Source organism: Leucopleurus acutus (assembly GCF_964270905.1).
Source record: "Leucopleurus acutus genome assembly, chromosome: 10".
In the NCBI taxonomy this organism is placed as follows: Eukaryota; Metazoa; Chordata; class Mammalia; order Artiodactyla; family Delphinidae; genus Leucopleurus; species Leucopleurus acutus.
The window spans coordinates 47,704,231-47,724,933 of record NC_139153.1 but is presented as its reverse complement, the minus strand read 5'-3'; the positions used below and the strand labels follow the sequence as shown (position 1 = coordinate 47,724,933).

The window sequence follows — 20,703 nt, the reverse complement described above, 5'->3', positions numbered from 1 at the left end:
CGATCCCGGCACTGCCTGGGTTCAAAAGTTAGCACGTCGAGCTAAGGCGACTCTGATCTCTGCCCACCCCGACCCCCACCCCCACCCCCGCTTCTGCCCCGAGCAGCCTGAAAGCACAAATGGAGCCCCTCCCGTCCGGCTCCTTACAGTTCTGGCAAGGGTCCGCCGCGAGGGCTTCCTCCTACCTGCTCCACCTCCCACCAGGTACCAGGAGGAAGGACGGTCGATCCTCTCGCAGGGCTCTGCAAGGGTGCGCTGGGCCAGGCAGGAGCGCATGCGCACCGGGGCGCCAGCCCGGCCAACGAGCGCGCGCCGCCGGGCCGGAGCTCCCGCCCGCTCTCGCCCCACCTGACGACAGGCTCTGACAGGCTCCTACCCGCGGTGCTGAGTCCCCACCCGAGAAATCTCAGCTGGGCGCGTACTGCTCCACCCGTCCGTCGGCGCCTGCCGCAGAGGCTTGCTCGAGAGGAGTCCGGGCTCTGGGTCGGGCCGCAGGTCGCGCTCTCATTGGCTGAAGCGTGCCAGGCCTTCCTCTCTGGGGCGCCTGCGCAGAGCCCCAGGACGCGGCTTAAAAGCCTAGCGGTTCTCAGCCCCACCCTGACGTCAGCAACTAGGTGAACGCCAGCGTTCTCGCAGCGTGGAAGCTCCCGTCCCTCCGTCTTCTTACGGTCCGGCCCGGAGCGGGCTCTGCGCACTCAGCTGAAAGCTTTAGAAGGCGCGAATGAGCGCTAAGGGATAGGAAGGACTAGGCGAGAGGGGGTCGGAAAATGACTGGGCGGCAGGTGGCCGGGCCTGGACCGAGGGTTGGTGGGGAGGGCAAAGAAAGAAGGACGACCGAGCGTGCGCATGCGCCGGCCCGCTTTCCGCGCCAGCCAGCTTTCCTCCCCGGCCCGGGTCCCCCAACCCCCGGCGCCTGGGAGGGAAAGAGGCTGGCTTGGCGGATCAGTCCGTAGAGCGTTCGGAGCTGACGCCTTAGGACGACTCTCGCTTGAGACCTCCAGGTTTTAAAGGTCTTACTGAGTATAGCCTTTGGCTTTCTTTACATAAATATAGCTAATTAAAACTATTTTCTCCGGTTTGTATTTTCCTTTTGACTTTGGCCCTTAAGGAATTCTCCACTATCAGCTTGGGGTTTTTACTGTTAGCTGTATTTCGCTTCTATGACTTTGGTTATTCCCATAAACTGCCACAGATGGAATAAGACAAATACAATAACCGCTCTTTTCCTACCTTTTGGCACCGTTGACCGAGGTGGGGGAAAAAAAACAACCCCAAACCAAAAAATACCCCCAGAATACCAAAAAACAAAACAAACAAAACAACCAACCTCCCTTTGTTCCAGCCCTAAGGGTTCTTGATTTATCATTCATTAGAAACCATCTGGTCAATTTGAGGTTCGTTCCATCCAATCCCATTTTTCCTAAAAGCTTAATTTATCATCTTTCGCATCTTCATCCTTTCAAATACATCCTTGCCACCAGCATAAGGTTATAATTGCCCACTTACCGTTCTTCACTTGTCCTCAAAGGCACTTCAAACTGATGATGGTAATCTCCGAACCCAATTTATTTCTTAGGTGCTGAATTTCAGTAATGGCAGTTAGTCACCCAATTTGTTCATACTAGAGAACTGGGCCTCTTTTTTATTTTTTATTATTTTTTGGGGGGCCTCTTTCTTGATGTCTACTTATGCCTTACTTCCCATATCCCATTCATGAGAGTATTCATTCCACATTTTATCATAGTAAGGCATTCTGCTAAGCGCTAGGTTTTAACTTTTTTATTCTTGTGAGGTTATAGACTTATTCCAGTGATGCTGCCATTACCATATTTTGGGAACCCCTTTAAGAAATACTTTCAGTCTCCTTAGTTACCACTTACTCTTTTATTACTCCCCTTACTCAGACATTTTCTCTAAATGATTTAAATTATGGTTTAAAGTATCAAATCTAAAGTATCAAATTAAGGATTGAGGATGACCACCTTGGAGAATGACTGCTACAGATTCTGCAGATGGGTTCAGAAAAGAAGCTTAAACTTCCCAAGGTGGCTTGAAAAGTACAAGTCTTGTTTGGATAGGTTCTGGTATATTTGTTTAAAATACTGATTTCTTTAGTCATACCTAATGTAATGTACATAAATTACAAATTTTCAAGATACATATAGTATTTTAAGATACACTAAAGGAAAACTTTAGAGAATAATTTAAAATTTCTGGTATAACTCAGAAGGTACTCTGGAATTTTAGTGTTTGAGTCATTTTCCAGTATTATTTTACTATTCTACTTTACAAATGTACAATAGGCTTTAGAGACTGGACTGAGTGCTCACCAAATCTACTTCATAACCCTAAAGGTTGTTCTGAAAGCTCCAGACACCTGCTTGAATATTTTCCCCTTTATGTCTCCCTCTTATTAAATGCTGCACAATACTCAGTTTGTGATTTTTCATTGTTTGGATTTCAGAATAAATTGGGATTCACCATATTAGGTTTACCTAAATTAAAGAGATGTCAAAAAGTAATCTGAAAAATCATTTGCAGTATGGGTAAAACTGTCATAAATTGCATACCTCAAAATTTTTAGTGTTTGAAAACTACTGACGTACTATAAATCAATAAAGCGCCAAAGCTGAATATAGTGAAAACTGTCTTTATTTTCATCAATGATTACTTGAACTTAAAAAAAAAAAAGCCTTTAATAACTAATGGTTACTGAAAAGCCAAACCTTTCCAGCCCACTTCATATTCTCTTTCAACCATTTCAGGGCAGAACAATGTTCCAAACTATAAACCTGTTCCTTATTAACATTGACGGTCATGTGCTTAATGAAGAGCTTTGGATCTGATATACGAGCAGCCATAATTAATCTTTCCACTGCAGCTTGATAATCATCCTTGCTCCAAGATTTGTTTTCTTCACATCTACAAAGTGAACACCTCACAAAGTCAGAAACTCTAAAAAGAAGCTATATAGTTTCTTCAAAAGATAGTAATTTACATTTATTGGTTCTAAGCTATGACAGTCCCCGCGTCCCCTGCATCTGCAGGCGGACTCTCAACCACTGCGCCACCAGGGAAGCCCCTTTTTACTCTAACAGTGGCTTTCAAACTTGTTTGACCATGACACACAGTAATAAAGACATTTTATATTGTGACCCAATATATACCTGCATACATAAAAACTGAAAAGTTTCACAAAACAAGACTTACCCTTATGACCCTATTTTCTATTGTTTCATTTTTTAAAATAAAATGGTTGCAACCCCCTAAACTGATTTCACTACACAAATGGGCCACAACCCGCAGTTTGGAAACACTGATCTAGAACACAACTAATAACCTCTCTCTTTGTATTTTCAAATTAACAACTGTATAATTATTCATTATAATTCATAAAAGAATAGTAAATTTAATCGAGTTTGGAGTTACTAACATGTGTTTTACCTTGATATGGCTATTTTAAATTATAAGCATATACTTAATTTGTAGCTCACATCTGGTAACAGAAATTGTAGCTGTATGCCTTTATACTAAATTTTTATAGTATAATATTATAGTATATTATATAGTATATAATATACTATAATATAGTATATTATATAGTATATATATACTATAATATAGTATATTATATACTATATAATATACTATAATATAGTATATTATAGTATACTATAATATTTATAGTATATTCATATCTGAATAACTTTCTACTAAGTTATTTTCAGTCCTGATTTAAGGTACTTCACTAAAGTGCTGGAATTTTAAAATAACTTTTCTAACAGTCACCAAATTTCATAAAACTCATACCTTATGGCTATTTCTCCTATGGGATAGGGAGTAAGAAGTATATAAAATAGAGATGTAGCTGTTATTAGGCATCACTTTTTCTCTGTGTTCACTGCATCCTGCTCTGGGCACCTATAAGGCTCAGCAGCAAGGCCCGAGTATGAGCCTACCTGTGTTAGCACAACAGTGTGGTCTACAGAGTGGTGGGAGTAAGGACTTCCACTTTGAACAGGAATCAGTGATCATAGAGAGCAAAGATTGGTCAGGCCGCTTCTAGTACATTCTGGCTTAGGATTGGTGCCTGAAATCTGGTAGACTGGGCATACACCAACTATATGCAGTTTCTGAAAGTCTTAAGATGAATAAAAACTCTCTCAGAGGTTAATGTAACAAAGCAGGGCTTGGTATGATAACAGTAATGGAGAAAACAATATTGGTTAGGACAAAATAGAAGATCCAGGCATGTCACTAGTTATGTGCTGGCATCACAAATACCCCACAAATTCAATAATGAATAAACAGACTGCATATTTGGGGAATGGAAAGTTATGAGAAAACCAAACCCTCATTAGGATAATGGAGAGCCCAAATGCCTCATGCAACTGTAGTGCATAGTTGTAAACAGAAGGCCCTCAGGAAAATTAACAAAATTAACAAATTTTGTTAATTTTTTAAACCCACTAAAATTAACAAAAAAGCTAATTTTAGTGGGTTTAAAAAAAAAAGGTAGACCTAAAATAAATTCTCCTCCCCTTAAGTGTAGGCTGGATTGAATGACTTGTTTATCTCCAATAAATAGAGCAGAAATGATGCACAACTTTGGACACTAGATTGTTAGATATCAATTTTCATGGTCCCTTGCATTTCTGGAAGTTCTGAGAGCAGAGACACTGATTACCCTTGTTCCAGATTTCAAGGATGTTTAATATAGTGGACAACCTTGAAAGACAAAGATAGTTTCTCCTTCAGGAGCAAAAGACAGGTTTGCTTACAGCCTTACAAGGTGGAGATAGCGTTTCCATCTGAAGAGCAAGGGACAGGTATGTTTATTACCCATTGTAAAAGATTAGGGTTCCTAAGTTCAGGATTCCTCTCATGTAATGGAACCCACTGCATGTGCAGGTATCCATCTGGGCCCAAGTGTGGGACCTGGGAGCAAGAGGAAGAGATACAAATATGCAGATAATCATGCTGCTTGCTGTGCCACGAGTAATAAAGTCCTGTCTCCAACCCAGGAGGTCTTGTGTCTTATGCCAGGATCCGTGCAACTATGGCAGGCTGACTTACAGCCTGCAAATGGGGTGGAATCTCAGAGCCTTCACAGTTCTTGATGTAAGATCACAAAAGGCACTGCAGCTTCCTCCTTGCGTTCTCTCTCCTGGATCACTCACTCTGAGAGAAGTTAGCTGTTGTGTCATGAAGACACTTAAGGAACCTATGGAGGGGCCCATGTGGTGAGGAGCTGAGGCTTCCTGCCAACAGGCATGAGTGAGCCAGCTGGGAAACGGATCCTCCGGCCGCAGTGAAGCCATCAAGTAGGTGACTGCAGGTCCTGACCACATCCTGAGTCCAATGACATGAGAGACCCCTAGCCACAACCATCTGGCTAAGCTACTCTAAAATTCCTGACCCACAGAAACTAAGAAAATACTTGCTATTTTAAACCACTAAGCTTTGGGATAACTTATACACTGTAATAGATAACTAACAGAATATTCAGTCTGAGGATCTGGTTTCTAACACCAGTAAACTGAAGCAAAATTCTTGTTAAGAAACGCCAAAACAGGAGTCCCATGAGATCCTTATATTACAAGTTTCCTAGATAGAGCTGACAAGAAATTGGAGTGGTGTAAAACTAAATGCTGGGATTTTGAACAAAATTATCTGAAGGGATGCCACTCTGGTCCAACAACTACATTATAATATTTATGTATTTATAACAACATTTTAAAATATTGAAACTAGGCTGATGGCTTTATTTTGAACTGGATTCTTGACTGAACCTAATAGATTATCATATATTTCCCTTTTAGACCTGGTTCTTAGATCTTTTGTGTTGACCAAAAAGATAACTTTTAGGTACCTAACTAAAAACCACCAGTACACGAGAAAGGTCCACACCTAAAATAGACCCATCTCGGGCTTCCCTAGTGGCGCAGTGGTTGAGAGTCCGCCTGCAGATGCAGGGGACGCGGGTTCGTGCCCCGGTCCGGGAGGATCCCACATGCCGCGGAGCGGCTGGGCCCATGAGCCATGGCCGCTGAGCCTGCGCGTCCAGAGTCTGTGCTCTGCAACAGGAGAGGCCGCAACAGTGAAAGGCCCGCGTACCACAAAAAAAAAAAAAAAAAAGACCCATCTCTTTGAACACCTAAACAAGATCTTTGAAGTTGTTAAAATGTTTACTGAAAGGTACTAACTTGTTTGGATTTCAACCTCAAATACGTAAAATCCTCTCAGTATAAATGCTACCAAAGTTTGCCAATACACACATGCACAAGTATATGAATATATAAATATGCAGTATATAAATATATAACTGTTTATATATATACAAACAAATAAAACATTTACATCCTAGGGCAAGTGTAGGGACATGATCTGCTTTCAGGATGCAGTCAGAAGTTATTTCAACCAACCTTTTTAAAACTATCTGCAGCATCTGTGTAGAAGTTCCAGGACTCTGAATACTACTAGCATTAGATACCATGAAGATTTCAATAGCTAAAAGCATTTCAATCTCAGACAAATAGGAAGGAATCAGTAGAAGTTTTCGGTATAAATTTCCCTCCAATGGTGGGTAGCAACCCAATGAAAGAGCACCTGAAAGTCAAGTAACAGATCAAACTTTACTAAAACCCCGGTAGGTGAAAACCTAGACTTACAAAATATCCACAGGTGATAATTACTTTTGTTTCAGAATAATTCTTCACATTCAAAGCAGATTTATTGCATAAATTATATGGTAGTGAGCCTATCCTAGTACAACTGAGATCATTCTTTGTAAAATGGTTTTGAAACATTAAACATGAAGTGAGAAATTACAAAAAAAACAAACCCTGAAAAAGAAATTTGAGCCTCATTGTAGCAAATGTCCATTTATTTTAAGCCATAGTCAACACAACATAATTTCAGAATAACTAAAAAACCAGAATAGCTACTTGGGTTTTGTTTTAATGGGATCTGGGTCTAATAGCAACTACATACAGTTATTATATATATAATATTATATATAATTATATATATAACTACATATCCTGAATTATGAATCCAAAATGAAGAAAATAGAAATTATAATTTGAAGATTTTACTTTCTATCACACAGTTTTATAGTATTTTTGAGTGTACTTATTTATAGTGCTGCTAAAGTTTGTGCAATAAATATTTGCTGTTCCTACAAATGTCTGGCATTGTGCTAAACACTAGATATAAAAATGAGTAAGATACATTTCCATCATGTAGGTGCTCAGTGTGTTGTTCTCCAATTCATGTTCTAAAAATTTTGCTTTTCCAAAGAACAGATTCAACTTTTAAACTGTTTAGGTGCTTATTACAGGTGACATACAGGGAAATCCCCTATACATCAGTCCAGGACATCCAAATTGTATATAGGCAATATTATATTGTTGTCTTTTACTGAAACCAATTTAAATCTGTGTGTAAAATTTGTTTAAAATGTTTTATTAAGTTAAATTTCTTCAATAAATCTTTCTAATATGGATGATGATGACTAATCTTTGAGGACCTACTATACGCCAGGTACCTGAGCTAAACACACAGGTTTTATCTAATTTTAACCTGACAGTTTACTACCTTTGCAATTAGGTACAACAACTCCCATATTATAGATGGGGGGGCTTTGGGTAAGCGCCCTGGCCTTCTGACTCCAGATTTTGGAATCTTAACCACTAGGAAGTCCCACCTTCCTAGATCACTGCCAGGACCAACAAACTACTGACTCGTTAACATTCCTAAATATTGGTAGGTATAATTTACATGCACACCTGTTTTACTTCTGAGCAGAAGAGGAAAACAAAAGCCAACAAACTAAGTAGAAATTTACTAATATTATCTTTTACCCTAAAATCAAACATGAAAAGAAAAATACTCCTATTTGGTTTTAGCGGGGGAAAGTAAGGAAAAAATATACTAATAACATCTTCCCTTCCCGACATTTCAGTTCTGACAGAAAAGCCGTATTTTTAGGACTAGGTAAGCACATCAGGAGCATCAGGAAGGCAATTCTGCTGTCCCTGGACAATTTCCTTCTGGTTAGTTAGGGAACACAAGCAAAGCCATCAAGAAAGTAAAAGATAACTCCTGGAATAGAAAAAAAATTGAATTCATATATCTGACATGGGACTTGTATGTAGAGTGCATGTATACATATATGAATAGTATGTATTTATATGTACCCACACACATACTTCACACACTCAACAAGAAAAAACAAGAAAAACGCCTCAATTTAAAAAAGTACAAAGAAAAAAATAGGCAGAGGATTGAATAGACATTTCTATACAAAGATATACAAATGGCTAATAAGCACGTGAAAAGATGCTCAACATCATTAGTCATTAGGAAGATGCAAATCAAAACCTCAGTGAAGTATCACTTTATATCCACTAGGAAGGCTAAAATAAAAGACTCAGCAAGGATGTGAAGAAACTAGAAATTCCATACATGGCTGGTGGGAATATAAATGTAAAACAGATAGCTTCTTTGGAAAACAGTTTGGCAGTTCCTCAAAATGCCAGACATAGATATACCATACGAGCCACCAATTCTGCTCCAGAGAGAAATGAAAACCATACATCCACACAAAAACTTGCATGTGAATGTTCAGAGCAGTGTTACTTACAATAGTCAGAAAGTGCAAACAAAGCAAATGTCCATTAATTGATGGATGGACAAACAAATTCCGTACAATGGAATATTATTCAGTAATTAGAAAGGAAAGAAATAATGATATAGGCTAATGATATGGACCTTGAAAACACTGAAACCTTGAGAACATTATGCTAAGTAAAAGAAGCCAGTCACAAAAAACTACAAACTGAATGATTCCATTTATGTGAAATGCCCAGAACAGGCAAATCCATAGAGATAGATTAATTGTTGCCTAGGACTGGGTCGGGTGGGAAACATACATGGAATGGGGAGTGAATATAAATGTGTTCAGGGTTTCTTTTTCTAGAGGTGTTGAAGATGTTCTAAAATTAGATTGTGGTGCACAACTCTGTGAATAAAATAAAAATAAATGCACTGTAGGGACTTCCTTGGTGGTCCAGTGGTTAAGAATCCACCTGTCAATGCAGGGGACACGGGTTTGAGCCCTGGTCCAGGAAGATCCCACGTGCCGCGGAGCAACTAAGCCCGTGTGCCACAACTACTGAGCCTGCGCTCTAGAGCCCATGAGCTGCAACTACTGAGTCTGTGTACCACAACTACTGAAGCCTGCGTGTCTAGAGCCTGTGCTCCGCAACAAGAGAAGCTACCACAATGAGAAGCCCACGCACCTCAACCAAGAGTAGCCCCCAGTCGCTGCAGCTAGAGAAAGCCTGCGTGCAACAATGAAGACACAGCACAACCAAAAATAAACAAACAAACAAATAAAACTGCACTGTACACTTCACCTGTGTAAAGTTTATGGTATGTGAAATTATCTCAATAAAGCTGTAAAAAATATTAAAGAAAAAAGCAAAACAAAGGCACTGGTACTACAGCCTTAACAGTGCCTTGATGAAAACTTAACTGTAAGCTCAGAATCAAATATGTACTACTAGATGTGATTATAAGGCACGGAAAGGCTTTCCTAGCATGTGTTAACCTGTGTGTGAAGACAGATCCAAAGAGAGTTCCACTGATATTTTAAACGTCAACACTGTCAGGAAATGAGATGTCCTGAAGACTGATCAGTGACTATAAATTACTCACTTCATTTTATAACTCAGGCACATTAAAAACAAAACAAAACAAAAATACTCTTTACCCTATAACCTCACTTGCATAAGTTAAAGCCATTGAATTGTACATGTTTAAATGGGTGAACTGTGTGGTATTTGAATTATAGCTCAATAAAGCTGTCAACTGAAAATTTTTTAAATGATTAAATTTAGCTGTTTTAATACAAAATTTTATTTTCAACTAAAAAACAGAAAGATTCATAGAAATCTCATTTATGTGTTTCCAAGTTAACACGTTATTCCTGCGGCACATAAATGCCTTCTGATGGCATTTTTCCCAAATTGCACAATTATTTGAAAAAAATACCTCATTAACATCAATTCTAAAAACTAAAATCAAGAAGTTATAGCAAATAGTACATATATACTTTGTGGTGTGATTTCTAGCAGTCTGCAGGGAAATAGTATAAGTAGTTGAAACATAACCACAAAATTGAAATGAGGTGTTATGAACAAATAATTCCACCTTGCCTCTAAATTTCTGATCATCCTTTTATAAAAATTCTGCTTTCAAAACGTTTTATTGTAACCTACAATAAGAAATACATTTTACATAATGCCCTAGCACACATATAAGAATACATGTAACTGAAATGAAAATCTGATCAAATAATATGTTATTTTACTACCTGTAATGCACACTAGTAGTTTCTTTCCCATTTCACTGGGAAAAAAAAGTTACCACTTGCTGAACTGATCACAGCTGGGAACATTGAAAACACTTCCAAGTTCAGAGAGGTTTTTGTTGGTGTAAGATGGCTGGGATGTTTGACACATTTGGCACAGTGGTGACACAGAGTAGGTACTCAAATGTTTGTCATATAGTTGATAGTGGTAGAAATGGAAATTTAAGACAAATTACTGCATGAAGGCAGAAAAGAATTCCTTTCTAGATCTAGATTCTACACAGAATTGTTTTCTAATTAAAATACTTGCAAGGAGATTGGGACTAGAGAAGATATTCATTTTCTAGGCTTACTTGTTAGAGAGGAACAGTTGTAAACATTACTAGGAGCCATGTGAAAAACTGTTATATATCATGTTGCGTTGTAACGACGCCCTCTGTACTTCCTATGTGCCTGTTATAACATATTCTAACCAAAAAGATCAGGGATATACCAGGGATAAATATGTATTCCTTAAGCTTCATTCTACCAATTGGTTTACTCCTATATATTTATAAAATATGCCAAACTGGTTCAAATTCTGTTATTTATTTCCTTTTCATATCCTCCCATGGACATGCCAATATAGAAAGAAATAAAAATACAGCAATTAGAAATGAGAAATAACATGTTTCAAAAGAGCACAAATCTATGTAGACCACTATTTTTAAATGTGTATCAACTGCTCTTTTTACATATTTAATGCCCCGCCATGAATATTATACATAGATTTCAGGTTAGAAAATCAAATTCAAAACCAATATATCAAAATTTAAAATTTTAAAATGTAACTTACTTTTGTAGTGGGCTCTGGCTTTGAGCCATAAATAACTTCTTCCTAAAGAAGTAATTAATCTTCTAAGAAAGGAAAAATCAATAGGGATGCTCTTTGAAATCATGAATTCTGCTACAGAGGATGATATACCAAGACTGTTGCTTTCTATACAGGCATCTAGAAGTTTATTAAAAAGAAGGCTATACTGTGAGACCTCCACAGTTTCTGAAAAGAAAAAAATCATTGATATGGTGAAACTTATCTATCTTCTCTCAAACTTCTCTCTTACTCCTTTCCCCTCTGCTCTCCTTGGCCCCTTCCTACCTGCTATAAGAGTCAGAGTCACCAAAATGCAATCATCTTACATACTAAGTTAACAAAGAAACAAAAAATTCAACAAAAGCAAAACGGTTCATTCACTTTGTAATGGAGAATGTGGAAGGAATATGATTTCAGAGGCTACATTAACACCTCTGTCCATGGTCCTCAAGTGTGACTGCATCTGCACGGTTCTGTTTGCATTCTGTCTACAGTGCAGACCTCAGACTTGTTTTTCCCACGACTAAAAATAAATCATCCACTCATAAATATTGTCTCTCAAATTTAAAAAAAAAACAAACCTCCTTTCTTGGGTATGTCTACTCCTTTCTGCTTTTCACTCAGAAGAAAGTGAAGTCACCTTGGATACTTCCAACTCTTTTATCCCCTATATTCAGTCAGGTGGGTCTATGAAGTAGACTCTAGGTCTTTATCACTTTAGGGCTTTTTAGTGGTCTAGGCCTTATCAGGAAATTTATCTCCTTACCTTTAGTCTCTTTCTAAACATTACCACCAGAGGAACTTTCCGAAAATACCAACTCCATTATGTCACGCCCTGGCGCCAAAACCCTAGTGACCCCTTACTACACATAGAGGAGAAAATTCCTTTAGCCTGCCATTCAGGGTCTTCCAAAATCTGGCACAACTATCTGTTTGATCTCACTATTATACTTTGTTTCATTATCACGATAATTGTATATCAAAAGCCAGTTCTACAGCAGCCATTGTACCAGGGATACCACAATAAAGAAAACAATTGCCTTTAAGGAGCTTACTATCTAGAGGGAGAATCAGATAAGAATGTTAATGACAATACAGTATCTCAGTGGAATACATGGGAAAATGGAGAGTGATAAAGCACTGAGGGGAGGCCTTCAAGTTAACGTTTTCATTAAACATTAACCCACCACTCTGAACCCATTGCCCAGCTCATTCCTGACCCAAAGCTTTTGCTGTTTCCCTTCACAGGGACTCTCTCTTGCTGCCGACATATGACTTGCAAGCATTCAAGAGCACTGCCTGCCATTGCCCACACTGGCATTCTCTTTCTTTGAACCCATCATCTGCTTAATTTCCTCCATTTATTCCATGTTTTCCTATGTTCCAAGGTAATGGAAACTATGTTCTCTGTTTGTTAAGTGATAAAAGAAAAGGTATTCTTTATTATGCCAATGCAAAAAATTATTTTAAGGCACAGTATAAAGCTTGCTGGGGTCACTTAACATTGATTGCTGATGACTTGACAGAGGTTAGAAAAGGAATGATGAAATGCTCCTTGTAGGAACTGCTGATAAAAGATAAGCATCTCTGGTTTTTGTTCTTTTTTTTTTTTTAAACCATCAGGAAAGCCTATTCAATTGGCAGAGAACACATTTTACAAAAAACATCATTAAAAATATATGCTGGAATATAAAATTCAACCAAAACAGGTGGAGAACTGTTTCTTATTAAATACCAGATGGGCCAGAGATAATTAAGCTAGACTTTTTAAAAAACATACCTTGAGAATTTTGAAAACCTGGTAGATTTTGCAAAACTTCAAATGTCTGTCTGTAAAGACTCTTCGCTAAAATTTCTTGTGCAATTGTACAGAGCAGATTATGCCGATTGAGCACATCCAGTCTATCACAAGGCCACAGTGGTGTATTGATGACCCACTCTGACTCTTACAAAAAGAAAAAGTACAAGTACTTTACACCATGAAAATTACATTTAACAGTATAATCACAACAAATGTTTTTAAGTATCTTTTGGAGAAAGTGGAAAAACTTAAATATGTGTACTCAGAAAGATAACCATAGCTCAGATTTATTAGAAACAACTTATATAGTGATGATCATCATCCTAAGAAGATGCAACTAATGACCATTTTGTTATTTTTACCTTTTTACTAATTCTTCGTTTTTCTAAATGTACCAATCAGTTGTTGATTCTGAAGTTAATGATTATTTTTATATGACAAAATGTTCAGATTATAATGAGTATACATTATAAGGTAAAATATTGTTTGTGTAGACAAATTAAACAAGTTTACAGTAAAGAATACATAATTTAATTAGTTTTGTTATTCTTGGGGAGCAGCTTTCCCCCACAATATCTGCCTATTCAAAAATTTTTAAATAAAATACTTGCTATGTACAGAGGAATATCTAACATATGGAAGTTACAAAAGTATAATAATAAAGTAATAAAAAGAATCCTTAGGTACTCATCACACAGCTTAAAGAAAAGAGAATATTACCTATAATGCTGAAGTTCCTTAATTTCTGCCCTGATTTTCACATTGAGAAAAACAATGGAAGACTGTAGTATAGAACACGGAGGTGTTAACATGTTAGAAATGCCAGCATTTTACCATTTACCTAATTCCCTCAATCATTTACACATAATGAGACACATAATGAAACGTTGTCATGTAACATTCAAATCACATTCCTGTGTTCTTTTTCAACTGGAGTAAGAGCAGGAGTCAATCCTTTTCTTTTGTGGCCTTCCCAGCACAGTAAATACAGAAAGTATTAAAGAAAGATTTAATAATTCAAGTATACAATGCCACATAAAGTCTTAAGTATCGAGTAGAAAACTTTAAAGCAGGAGCTTGTTTTTAAATTACTAGAGCTCCCTTGACTGGTTGACTTGATTTACACTACCTACGAGGCAGTGTTTTACAAATATTAGTGCTTTACAATTATTAACTCATTTAGACAGATACCTTCATTAATTTACTTCTCAATTGATTAAATCAATAATGATGAGAAATACTAATATTAAAAAACAGACCAAGAATGTGAACTGGTAATTCACAAAAGAATAAGTACAAATAGAAATAAAAAGAAAAATAGTTAAATTTTCTAATAAGCAATTAAATGCAAAACAAACGAGTGAATATCACTTTTATCCTGTCAAACTAACAAAGAGATAGGAAAAATAATAATGAATTTGGCAAGGGTGTTTGCTTCATAATATGCATCTTGAAATGCTGGCAAGATGAGTATAATTAGTTCAACACTTCTAAAGGTGTAGAGTACTTCTGTATTCTATTCACAGAGGTAACACCTGGAATGGAATGTTCAGAATAGCCAGATTAGGGTTTGCATAAACTGAAGTGCGCCAGTCTGTCTGGTAACTAAAAAACATAAAATTGGGCACTAACATCTGGACTGTTTATGTGCACCTGTGATCCCTAACAGGACAATGACTGTATAGACAATACCTATGCAATTGTTCTCTAAGGATTTTCTCACAAAGGGAGGCTTTCTAATTAACTCAAAATAACTTGCTGCAAATCTGAATGGCAACAAGGGCAAATTTGCCAACATTTATCAAAAAGCTTTAAACTGCCCTTACCTTTACCCAGCAATTCCATCAGAATTTATCCTAAGGGCATAATTAAGATTTAGCAGGGATGTTTAGTAGGGATTTTGTTTATCATAGAAATTTAAAAACCAGCTAGTTCAAGAAAAGTGGACTCATGGACATATCTATGTATCTATGTTTATCTATATTTGTTTATAAGATGGAAAACTATGCAGCCCATTAAGTGATGTTGTAGAGGAATATTCCCTTTCACAGAAAGATGTCCACAGAAAGACTGTTGCCTGATGAAAATGAAAGGTACTAAAGAGTCTGTATAGTAACACTATAGTGTTATTTATAACACTGGGTGGCTGGCTGAATAAGGATTTTTTGTCATCAGTTTTGCTTATCCACCCCTTATTTCTCTATAGAAATTTCTCTATATTTCATTATAGAGAAATAAGAAGGGGTGGATAAGCAAAACATATTATTAAATCGTAATAACCATGTATTACTTATATAAAGGCAATAAAAGTTATTTTAAAAATTCAAGAGCAGTTTCTCAATAAATAGCATATATAAATTTTTTTTTTACAAAATTTGTATTCTAGAAAGTTAAGACATTTATTCTTCAGCCTCCAAACCTTAATTATAAAATTATAGTTTTAAGGTTTTTTTTTAATGCTGGTAAGGGTATATAAGGCAAGGTAGGAATTTGTTGTTCATTTGCCAGGATACAAGGTACCAATGCTGAAAAAGAGTTTAAAATGTGAAAGTGAAAATGTGTAAGGCCCAAACAATAGAGCAGGGGTCCCCAATCCATGGGCTGCAGACCGGTACTGGGCCGCACAGCAGGAGGTGAGCGCGGGCAAGCGAGCAAAGCTTCATCTGCCGCTCCCCATTGTTGGCATTACCATTCCTCCCCGCCCCAACCCCGCCCCCCCCACCGTGGAAAAATTGTCTACCACGAAACCGGTCCCTGGTGCCAAAAAGGTTGGGGACTGCTGCATAATGGCTGCCACCCATTAAATAAAAATGTGGACTTCCCTGGTGGGGCAGTGGTTGAGAGTCCGCCTGCTGATGCAGGGGACACGGGTTCGTGCCCCGGTCCGGGAAGATCCCACATGCTGCGGAGCGGCTGGGCCCGTGAGCCATGGCCGCTGAGCCTGCACGTCCGGAGCCTGTGCTCCGCAACGGGAGAGGCCACAACAGTGAGAGGCCCGCGTACCGCAAAAAAAAAAAAAAAAAAAATGTATAAAATATTCTACATTACTCAAATATGAGTAAGTGTATGTAAACCCCTTCTTTAAAAAGTTTAGTAGGTAATAAATGCACATATTTTTAAAAGCAAAAAATATAGAAAAAATATGTAACAAGTTAATATGCCTCTCATCCCTGTCCTCCAAGCAGTCAATTCTTCTTCCCAGAAGCACCCACTATTACTAGTTTCTTGTGCATCCTTCTGCAAGTATTTTAAGGGTATAAAGCAAGTATGTATGTATCCATTTTATTTTTTTACAGAAGTGGTAGCATACTGTGTACACCGGTCAGCACATTCCTTTTTTCACTTGGTGGTAAATCCTGGAGATCATTCCAATGAGTATTTGCAGCTCTACGTCGTTCTATTCCATCATATGGCTGTCACACAGTTTCACTAACTGGTACACCCTTAACAGACACTTAAGTTATCTGGAATTCTTTGTTATCATTGTTGATGGTTTAAAAAAGAGATTCCATATAACTTACAGTGCATACCCCTGTATACAGATATAAATGTGTTTGTAGGACAAATTCCTAGAAATGGAGTTAACAGATTAAAGGAAATATGCATTACTAAATTTTGACAGATATTTTGTCAAAAAGCCCCTAAAGACAATATATGTGAAGGCTCATTTCTCTATACCCTCACGAAAAGCATATCACAAAACTTTAATCTTTGCTGGTCTGACAGGTGTTTAGGATTTTAATGTTTATTTCTCTTAATACAAGTGAGTATTACTCTCACTTATTACAAGTGAGATCAAGCCATTTGTATTTCCTTTCTTGAGAGTGGCCTGTTCACTGCAGAACCTTTGAAGAACCAAAAAATTCTGGGGATAACTTAACATACTTCTGTGGGCCCTCTTTTTTCAAAGAAATAAAATTTTACTTATGAAAAATGACTTTCAATTGGAATGGTCACTGCAAAAGAAAATCCTGTGTTTGTAACTGATAGAATTTTAAAAGATAATCTCAAAATTGAAACAACAAAATTATAAAAATTTAAAATCTCCATAGACTACTCCACACCCCTCCCACAAACCCTCCCCCAGTCTCTAGTTTGAGATAGACTAGTTTTGCCAGAAACTTTTAGGCAGAAGATCATCCAGGCCCATTTTTACCAACTATTTTACCCTTTCCATTCTTGCCACATTTTTTCTTTCTCACAGAGCTTGTGAGCTCTGGCTTGCATTTTGCTACTTCCTATTTTTATGCACATTCTATTTTGTATTTGTATATTTGTATTTTGTGTGGTATCTTTCTACTTTGATTAATCTTCCCGTCCTAGGAAAACTCACTGGTTACATTTGTTAAGTTGAAGAAAACCTTTTCCAACAAGCTTTTGATCACAAAGTCTAATCACAACCTCTATATTCCATAAACCCTCAGCAGTGAATATGGTATTTTATGTATATATGAATATGTATGCATGCTAGTTTTGTGTGTTAGTGTAAAAGTTTTCTATTTTATTTACTTGTGAGTTTATTCCATCTTCCACCTAAACTGAGATTCTCGAAGTTTCTTCATTCTTATCTATCTCATTTTATCAAATAAAATCTGCTTGATGGTCCAAGTAGCCAAAGCTACATTAGATGCTGTGCTACTACTGTGCTCTCTAAATTTTATTTACCTCATGCCAAACTAACCTTGGTTGCTTCTGCTGGCTTAATTTCATTGCAATTTCTATTAGATGATTTGACTTACTGGGGGAAATAATCTTTACTGTCTTGGTTTGGAGCCATGGTTGTCGGCACATGCAAAGATAGAGTTACGCAGACTGCAATCAGGATTTCCCTGTTTCAGCAGCTGAAGCTTGGGCTCTGAAGCTGTACTGTCTGGGATTAAATCCGGCCTCCACTCCTTACTTGTTATGTCATTTTGGGCAAGCTGCTTACTGTCTCTGACAACATTTTCTTTTTTTTTTTTTTTTTTTCCTGCGGTACGCGGGCCTCTCACTGCTGTGGCCTCTCCCGTCACGGAGCACAGGCTCCGGACGCGCAGGCTCAGCGGCCATGGCTCACGGGCACAGCCGCTCCGTGGCATGTGGGATCTTCCCGGACCGGGGCACGAACCCGTGTCCCCTGCATCGGCAGGCGGACTCTCAACCACTGCGCCACCAGGGAAGCCCTGACAACATTTTCTTATCAATAATATGGGGATTGTAATAATTCCAAACTCATAGGGTTTCTATGAAGATTAATTGAGATAATCAGGTAAAGCATCTATACAGTGCTTAGGCCAAAGTAAGAACTAACTTTTCAGCAAAGGTTCACACAGTTTCTTCTTTAAAGCTAGGTTACCATTCTCCTTTCATTTTATATAACAACCTTTCCTACCCGCATGATCACTAGGGGTTTAGACCAAATTATCACCCACAATTCAGTATCAACTTGAGGTAACTACAAAACCAAGAATTTATAACAAGCTTAACAAATTATTTCATGCTGGCATATATCAGAACTTACCCCTTAACACCCAAATGGCGCCATCTAGGCTTCCACTTTTTAGAAAAATTTCTGCTGCAATATTCACAATTTGACATCTCGGTGCTAACTTCTCAGGCCCTGTAAGTCCTTTTAAACTTGTAAAATGTATTTTTAATTCATATAGTTTATCTAAGACCTTCCTTCCCTAGAGTTAAAAAAAAAAGACAAAAAAACCCACTGAGTATCAATCATTAAGAGTATTATAGAGGTACAAAGTCACTGATAATTATATAGAAGTCAATTATGCAATTTGAATAATTCTAGACTGATGGTTGCCAAACTGCTCTAAGACTCTCTCCTTAAGCCCTTTCCTGCTCAGCCACAAAGATGGAAAGGGAAGGTGAGCAAGCAGGGCTTTGTCTCATTAACCACGCCCACCACTGGGCCCCCTTTCCTCGGTTCTCCTTTCATCTGTTTTATTCACTGAGCCTCCTCTAAAGATTTCATTTGGCAAAAGGATTTCATGCCTTAATGTGGAAAGCTACCCATCCTATGTTTTTGCTCTTCTTCTGTTGATCATCCTGAGATCCAGGAGGGAAAGTCAATGAAAAGATTATTTCATATGAAATTTAAATAAAGAATGATAGAAAATGATAGAAAAAAAGGGGGGGATAAAATTGTTGTCTGAAAATTGTTTTTTTGAGTCAATAGGATAATTATTTCACATTGTCTACATAAAGGCTGTCTCTAGGGTGGACATCAGAAATTGGACATGTGTTATTATTTTATACCAAGGTCAGCAAAATTTTTCCATTAAAAGCCAGACAGTAAATGCTTTAGGCTTTGCAGGTCACATTTGGTCAGCTTCATATTCTTTTTGGTTGTTTTTAAATTTCTAAATCTTTAAAAATGTAAAAAACATTCTTAGCTCATGAGCTGTATAAAAACAGGCTGTGGGCCAGATCTGGCTTTTGGTTTTCAGACTCTTGTTTTATATTATATTACATGCTATTTTGAGTCAGATGCATATTATGATGTCAAAGTACTTTCAATCTGACTGTATAAATGAGTGCATTTTTCAAGGGATACCTTAAGTTTAATTTCAGTGGTTTTACTTTTATGTTCAAAATGGAATATTTCATTAAAAAATTCATGCTAAGTAAGATAATAAAATACTCATTCTAAATAAGATAGTTAACATTTAAAATTAAAATACAGGCATTGGGACTTCCCTGGCGGTACAGTGGTTAAGACTCCGTGCTTCCACTGCAGGGGGCACGGGTTCAATCCATGGTCTGGGAACTAAGATCCCACATGCCGCGCAGCACGGCCAGGAAAAAAAAAAAAAAGAAAAGAAAAGGGCACAAATTCACCAACTGCTTATATCCTAAATAAAAATAACCAAATAAAGGGGACTTCCCTGGCGGTCCAGTAGTTAAGACTTCGCCTTTCAATGCAGGGGGTGCGGGTTTGATTCCTGGTTGGGGAGATAAGACCCCACATGCCTCATGGCCAAAAAAACAAAATAAAACAGAAGCAATATTGTAACAAATTCAATAAAGACTTTAAAAATGTTCCATATCAAAAATAAATCTTTAAAAAGAAACCAAATAAAATTAAAACATACTCTAAAATTTCAGCAAAATCAGTCTGAGTTTTAAAAAAGGGTCTTCTAACTAGGTAGTCCTCAAATTCTCAAGCATTAAATACCCAAGAAATTAATGCTATGATAGACTTTAAGCTAGAATGTGAGAGCGGAGCCAAGGTACATTTTGCCCATCCCAGGCCTACCACACAATAAGTGCTAAACCGCTTAGAAGACGTTGGAGACTGGAGACCTTCTGTACAATGATTATTTAAAAATTATTTTCTTTTAAAAAAAATTCATGAATTTTGTATGTGTACCTGAGTGATCATGTCCTTAAATATTATTTCAATTGTGAAATAACCTCTTTATAAAAAGAAGGAAGGAATAAAATATACATTTTAATAGTTGATTCAATAGTAACCCCACTCTCAACCATCTTACTCTCCATCCCTCAGCACTTCTCCCTATTTTGGATTTTTCTGTCCTTTACTTTACTTAACTTTATTGAATCTATAACTCCACCACCACCTCAGGGAAATCTAAACAATGATAGCACAATATGGTCTAGAATCACTACACCACTTCTATGGTGAGCTAAGCCTCAAAGGTAGACATGAAGATA

At 37.6% G+C, this 20,703-nt stretch overlaps 2 protein-coding genes across 3 annotated transcripts in view; both read right to left on the bottom strand.

The window, feature by feature from the left end:
* TCAIM (T cell activation inhibitor, mitochondrial) overlaps positions 1-512 on the bottom strand; it is a 37,750-nt gene extending 37,238 nt beyond the window's left edge. Inside the window, exon 1 of one of the 2 annotated variants that reach the window (XM_082848824.1) lies at positions 186-512. In XM_082848824.1, the coding sequence (XP_082704950.1) occupies positions 186-276 (91 nt within the window). In that variant the 5' untranslated portion in view covers positions 277-512. Of the gene's footprint in view, positions 1-147 lie in introns of both variants that reach the window. The other variant, XM_082848825.1, reaches the window with a different exon arrangement.
* A 2,190-nt stretch (positions 513-2,702) lies between these two features.
* The window catches only part of TOPAZ1 (testis and ovary specific TOPAZ 1), a gene marked incomplete at both ends in the record, with an annotated part of 68,114 nt that continues 50,113 nt past the window's right edge, over positions 2,703-20,703 (bottom strand). Inside the window, 5 exons of the mRNA XM_082847921.1 lie at positions 2,703-2,922; positions 6,426-6,609; positions 11,214-11,417; positions 13,012-13,176; positions 18,533-18,698. Of these exons, the coding sequence (XP_082704047.1) occupies positions 2,703-2,922; positions 6,426-6,609; positions 11,214-11,417; positions 13,012-13,176; positions 18,533-18,698 (939 nt within the window). The remainder of the gene's footprint in view (positions 2,923-6,425; positions 6,610-11,213; positions 11,418-13,011; positions 13,177-18,532; positions 18,699-20,703) is intronic.